At 50.8% G+C, this 6,927-nt stretch overlaps 1 protein-coding gene across 1 annotated transcript; it reads left to right on the plus strand.

Moving 5' to 3' along the window:
* Positions 1 to 1,827: 1,827 nt before the first annotated feature.
* PET117 (PET117 cytochrome c oxidase chaperone) lies at positions 1,828 to 6,861 on the plus strand. Its single transcript, XM_075042412.1, has 2 exons — positions 1,828 to 1,982; positions 6,704 to 6,861. The coding sequence occupies exons 1-2, from the start codon at positions 1,887 to 1,889 to the stop codon at positions 6,851 to 6,853; spliced, it is 246 nt and encodes an 81-aa protein (XP_074898513.1). The 5' UTR covers positions 1,828 to 1,886; the 3' UTR covers positions 6,854 to 6,861.
* The last annotated feature ends 66 nt before the right edge of the window (positions 6,862 to 6,927 follow it).

Genomic DNA, 6,927 nt, shown 5'->3' on the forward strand with positions numbered 1-6,927 from the left:
GGGGCTGGGGATGTGACCCTGCCACCCCCTCGCCGCAGCTGCTCTGTAACATTTCTAAGCTGTAACTGGAAATGTCCGAGCCTGGTTTTGAGACAGGGACTGTGGTACCTGCTGAGGTTGAGATTCTTTGTGCCCCACCATCCTGCCTGGCAGCGAGCTGTGGCAGATGCTTGGAGAAAAACATACGGGAAGGAGTCAGGAACAAGCCTACATCTTTCACAATAAACCTCCCACCCTCCCATTCGTTTCTGGTTTAGGGAGTTCATGAGACAAAAGCAGCACCCAGGCATTGAGGGCACCCCAGGAATTTGTACAGTTCCTTTCTGAATTCACAGGCAAGTTCAGCTTCTGTAGTACCGGGGCAATGACTTCCACAACTCGCTCGCACACGGTGCGACCTTCTTTTTATTTGATCTAAGCTTGCTACCCACACACCCGCTGGTTACCCCTGGACTGCGGGAAATGGTGAACGATTGTTCCCTGACCTCCTTTAGGGTTTTACAGAGACCTCACAGTATATCCCACCTCCCCACTAGACATCCTTTCATTTGATACATTTGTAAGAGTCACTCTTCTGCACCTCTGATGTGCTCGTTTGGGTGGCAACGCAACAGATGATAGTGACTGCTGAGGAGTTCCCTGCTTTTTGGGAGCGTGACCTGAGCCTCTGCCTGCTCCACAGTAGCCAGGGGGAAGTTTGCTTTAACATGTTAGAGGGTGAAAGTGCCCTTAAAGGCTGAAGTCCTCCAGCTGAAGCCTGAAGCGCATCTGAACATGGTGGATCAAAGTCATTCACGACAGCCATCTGTTGCCCTCACACGGGAGCACTGGGAACATAAATTTTTCTCTGTCTGTGAAACACTGGGATACTCTAGTGAGGAGGTGCCAGGGAAAAGCCCCCAGGGAGAGGAATAATGCTGTCTTCAGAGCACAGAAAACTGCCAAACACGAGGCCTAAGGCCACACACTGAACAATGAGAAGAAACCAAACAATTGAAGCGCTGCTTTCTCCAGCTGCTTGTCCTATGCAATTTGGGTTCTCTGGGCAAGGGAAGTGCAGAACTGGAGGTCTTCGTGCAATAAAGGCAAAAATCTTCCTTGAACTCAGAAGAAATCTCCTTTTGTTTGTTTTTCAGAGCTGCAACCGCACTGGAAATGCAAACGCACGCCGGCAAGAAGCTCCAAAAAAACACTCCCTCCGGAAAGGCACCGGGAGGCACCGGACCAGCCAGCCCTCCTCCCTCCCACCCAGGGCTCTCCCCAGGAGCAGCGTCGATGGGGCAAAGGCTCCCTTTTCTCCGCCGACGTCGGCTTTTTCCGCTCAGAAGGGCGTGCAATCGCCCGGCCGCGGCGAGGTGACGACCCTCCCGCAAAATCCCAACCCGCGACGCTGAGGGGGTCCGGTTGGGAAGGGTCAGGTTAGGGGAGCATGTTGGCCGTTCGACGCCGTTCCCGTTCCCGCTCTCGTCCCACCGCGACGAGGCCGAGGGGCCGCACCTCGGGGCCCCGAGGCCGCGGCCTGCTCCCCCCCCCGTCACCGGGCCCGTGAGGCGCAAAGCTACCCCAAACCCCGTCAGGAAAGCCGGGGAGCCCCGGGGGTCGCTCCACGGAACGGGGCAAGCAGCCGAGGACGGCAACTTCACCCCGCCTTCCCCTCTCCCACCGCCCCGGGGCTCGACGCGGACCTTCCCCACTCGCCCCCTCAAAGACGGGGCGGCGCTCGACCTAACCCCCGCATCGGCGCTCCGTTGCTCTGGTCTGCCTCGACGGCGCTCGGCGATCGACCGGGGGGGCGGGGCGTACCTCCTCCTTCCCCCCCCCCCCCCCTTCCCTTCCCCCCGCGGCGAGCAAGGCGGCTCCGGCCCGCGCCGCCCGCCCCGCCGGCGATGTCGAAGAACTCCCGGGCGGTGCTGGCCGTCTCCGCGCTGCTCTCCGTCGCCACCGTGGTGGCCGTACACGTCCAGCAGCGGCGGGAGCGGGAGGTGAGTGACCCGCCGCGGGAGGGGGGGGGAGGGGGGGGGAGAGGGAGGAGGAGGAGGGGGCGAGCGGGGCCCCGCCCCCTACGGCTGCCCCCGAGCCCGCGGCCACGCCTCCCGCCAGGGCGAGCCACGCCCCTTCGCTCGAGGCCACGCCTCCCCGCACCTGGAGGCTTGACCCGAGGTGCCTGGCCAGAGCCGCGCCCCCCTCCCCGGAGCCACGCCCCCTCCCCCCTGGAGCACCGCCCCCTTTCCGGGAGCCCCGCCCCTCTCCCGGAGCCCCGCCCCCCTCTCCCAGAGCATCGCCCCTCTCCTAGAGCATCCCCCCCTTTCTCCCGGAGCCCCGCCCCCTTTCTCCCGGAGCCCCGCCCCCTTTCTCCCGGAGCCCCGCCCCTGCGTGCACCAAGCCCCGCCCCCTGCCCCATCTCTCCCCCGTGCCCCCGCTTTTCGCTTGCCCACTTGCCCCGGCGTCTTGCCACCGACCCGCGCTCGCCCCCTTATCCCCCCCACTGTGCTCCCCCCTCAGGTTCAAGCACCTGAGAACTCCAGGGGGAGGCCCGTCAGGCTGCGCGCAGGCGGTTTTCCTCACCCCCGGCACCAGCCAAGGGGGTTACGATGCAGGAGGGATGAAATCCTGCCCTCTCCAAGCCCGAAGGCACCATCCTGGAAGCATTCCCAGGGTTTTTCCTTGTCTCTGCTTTTCCCGAACTCCAGAAATGCTTCCCGCTGACGGGCAAACAGCGGTGTTGTACACCGAGCAGCCTGCCCCGGTTCCCTTCTTCTGGCAGGACAGGCAGAATGCAAGCTAAAAGAAATACCCTGTGATAATTAAACAGGGAAGTTTTTTGTGCTACATTTACAAAAATCAGGTAATTTCTGGCGGGTACCCTTTGTGGAAGAGAGCCCCATGGCCAAAAGTGGCAGGTCAGGCGATGGTGAGTCTCTATACAAAGAAATCCTGCCCGGGACTAAAAGTCCTCTGATTGCAGAATGGGTATGTTACATGCGACAGAAGTTTGGGCGATGAACGTGCAGGTTTAGACCCTGCCGATGAGCCAAATGGGCACTGATAGGAGAGCACACATCTGAATTTCCCCCACCCGCCCTTATTTACAAAAAAATCTAGAAAATGCACACAAAAAAAGCCTATGTTAAATGACTGTTGTTAAAGGTCTGAAGCAGTCAGAACTTTAAAAACCACCAGAGTTCAAGTTGCTAGTCCATACCCCAGCTCAGTTGCCTGTTGCGCGGGCTTTACAATGCGGTCGGTAGTTCCAGGATTACATTTTTTTCCCTCAAAAGGTTGTCTCCGTCAGTGCTTGAGACTGATGGATCTTGGAGGATGAGACTGATCTGGGTGAGGAAAGAGACAGGTTAATTTGCTGCTGAAGTTGGAAAACACGCCGAATGGTACAGGTGGTAGGAAGAAGAAGAAGGCTGGTCCCTTGGAGTGGCAGCGGGTAACGGCTCTGCATTTGCCAGAGCTGATATACATGCTGGGTAGATCACTTAAACTCAGATTTTTGGAGGTGGTTGCTAGCTAATTCAGTGTGCCTGCCTCGAGCCGCTGAAGGTCTGGCAGGAATATGTGCTAAATGCTCCTAAACTACAGCTGAAATAAATGGGAGCTGTACTTTGAGCATGTACTCCAGGACAACACATGCTTTGCAAAAAATCACCCTTGGGTGTTTCGGTGAGACACTGAAACTTAATGGATGTTTTTGACCTTCGTCTTTGGCTAATGTCTCTCCTTCATCTCGTAGAGAGACGGTGAAAATAAATTAGCGTTTACAAAACGTGCATATTCTGTAGGGGTAACAGGCATAAAACAGTTGACGGGTAAATAAGTGATGCCACCATCAGAGCGGGATCTGGGTATCATGAAGTAACGCCTTAGGTAACAGGCTGAACAAGGAATGTGAAGCTAAACAGCGAGTACCTGGTCAGGATCCATGCCGAGCACTAAGCAAGACGGCGGTCCCCTGCTACGTAGAGACCGTGTTGTAACTCATGTGCAAAACACGGGTAAATTAAGGGCACGGCTGCAAGTTTGCGGTGTGCATTCTACCAGGGTACGAAATGCGTCTCTAGTAACGGGAGCGGTGGATGGGCCAATGAGTTGATACGGTTAATGCCCTCTGGTTGCTTCATATATTCCTAACGATAGCAGAAAGAACACAGGGACTTGCTGCCCTTTGGCTGTTTCTGTTGCTCTCCGCTGTAGCTGTTGCCTGGTTTGCAAAATTACGTTAAATTGCTTTGGTTGTTACACCCGAGGTCGCTGCTGCAAGCTTCTGCCTGGGGAGATCGGGATGGAGGGCTCAAGGGATCCAGTTGGTCAAGGACAAAAACCTTTTGGGGGCTTTGGGGGACAGATCCAGTGTCTATTCTTCTCTATCCTTCCTAACACCCAGGCGTGGGCACAGCCGGTAAACTCTGTGTTGGGAACTCATGACTGCAGAGGTGCCTGAAGAATTAGAAGTGATCCCAAAAGCTGAATTTGATGCTAATCTGTGTATGTTTGCCGGGATATTATCATTCCTCAAGATGCTGCTGCTGCAGAAGTGAAGCCAAAATGCTCAATTCTTTTCTTCCAGCAATCAGTGCAACTTAATCTTAAATTGCTATTCAGAAGTGCTAAAGCTGAAAGCTTATCTTTTATAAATGAAATCTGAGATTTTCTCTTTATAATTCTTCATGTTCAAGTCAGGGAATAATGGCTTCAGGTTTAAGGGACCCAGTTATTTAGATAATGTAATGGAAATAAGTAATGCGGCTATTCTGCAGTCCCGGCATAGGGATTATTTCAGGTTTATCTTTATGCACATTAATAAACTTTTGACTTCTATAAATCGATATGCCAGGCACAAAGTGATTTGAGCTTGCGCGCATTTATCTAAACTGATGCAGAAGACAAGCAGGCTGAACTTCTGAGAAAAGAGGAAGGTGAGAAGATCAGAGCTCTTTCTCACTCATGATACTCAAATTATAAAGGCATTCACCGTCTGAAAGATTGCAGAATAGCTGTGTTTTGTGAAGGAAAAGGAATTACATTCTTGATGTAATTGTTCAATTACATTGTACCTCCCCACGTCTTTATTGTTATTAGCTAATAGTAATGAAATAATGAGTTTATGAACTTTGTCTGTAGCGATTACTAATTTGTAACCTGAGTTCAGTTGATGGAAGCTGATGGGAAGGAACTGTTTTTATTAGATTAATTTCCAGGGAGAGTTTTGGTTATTGGCTGCCACATGTGTCTGTGCTTTTTCTTAACAAGATAAAATATTTCTTAAACAAAACTTTTCTATTTTAATCTTGACAGGAGAAATAAGTGCCTTTGAAATGTGCAGTTATTGGCATTCTAGATGAGGACTAAAACACTCCCAAGTGAGAACTTGTCAAATAATAATCACAAACATCTTCTAAAAGGATTCAGGGTCAGCTTTCAAATAAATTATTTGCAGGTGCATTTTGACATCATTCAAACAGGTCAAATAAATTATTCATCTTTTTTTGCCATTAGGCTAAATAATTTATTCATATCTCCAGTATCCAGTAGCTAACCTTGGTACCTGTGAAACTTTCTCATTCCTGAGTCCAAGCTGAGCATGAGCTGGTAAATTAGGCAGGTAGATAATGCTTTAACTCAACTTAACTAAAGATTCTCGTCTTTAGTTGGGCTAAAACACGACTGCGATCACACAGCTTGGTTTAGATATGAGCCAGGGCTGGCTCTCAACAATCATTTCATGTTTTTACTCATTTATAATATTTCTGTCCTTGTGTATCATATTTTCTGATTAGCTTATGACTGTTGCTTTGAAATCTATTAAGTGTCTGAGTATCTAAAAGCGTATCGCCTGCCCGAGGAGTTCAAGTTAAATCAGCAGAGTATGACCTGCTTTGCGAAGGCAAAAAAAAGAGAGGTGAAGGTTAAACATTTCACCTAATTATCGGAGTGAAAAAAAACCTTCCAGGTAGCAGAGAGAGGGAGAGAAAAGGACATGGAGGAAACAAAGAGCAGCTGGGATTTTCTTGGGGCTTTTTACACCCATGGTGGGGCTTACTCACCAGTTTGAAAACTGCTGGTCTGTGTTGCAGGTGTTATTTATCATGAACGTCTTAGGTAAAGGGGATATTTTTTGAATGAAGTGCCTTGCTTTTTCAAGAGCTCGGCATAAGCAGGTTGTGGAACTTTCATCAGCCTTGCAGCAAGAGTTTACAAGGTATTTTTTGAAGAGACAGATATGAGCAGAAAGAAGCAGATGAAGACACCTGGCAGTTTTTCTTAAAATCATTTCCAGTTTGCCACCAAGTTCTCTCCAAGCAGAGGAGAAGTTCTGGGGAGATTAGTTTGATTTGGTAAAGATTTAGGGCAGAGGTAATAAGATTTTATAGATCATGTCCATCCTGCATGGCATGGGAATTGCGGGTGCATAGCATTTATTTGCTCAATAGCTTTACCGCTTAGTAAACCCACCCATCCGAAGTGAGTATGAATAAAGCACTTTTTGGTGTAGTACCGTTAGCTTATCAATATCGGATATCAGCTCCTGTAGTTTTAGATTCCAACCAGGGTAAGTGGCTGTGGCTACAGAGGGTGGCAGAGGACTTCCAAAGGCAGGATGGTGAATGTCCCTGGAGGGGGGATTAGAGCCTGGGTGGGGGTTAATCGCATTCAGCGTCCAACGGGCTGTGATAAACCCTGTCCCTTGTGTTTTCAGAGGCTGCACAGTGGAGTTCTCCGAGATCTTGAGCGTCAACGTCAGAAAAAGGAGAATATTCGCCTGCTGGAAGAGCAGATTGCGTTGACAAAGCAGCTTATGGAAGAAAGAGAGAAGGCGCGAATGGAAGAAGGGTCCCAGCAGTCCTAGGCACAGACCTGAGTCACCAGGTTTGATGAAAGACGTTTGATGAAAGACATTTGGAGATCCTTGCTATCTAACTC

Source organism: Buteo buteo, chromosome 12 (genome assembly GCF_964188355.1).
Source record: "Buteo buteo chromosome 12, bButBut1.hap1.1, whole genome shotgun sequence".
Classification (NCBI taxonomy): Eukaryota; Metazoa; Chordata; class Aves; order Accipitriformes; family Accipitridae; genus Buteo; species Buteo buteo.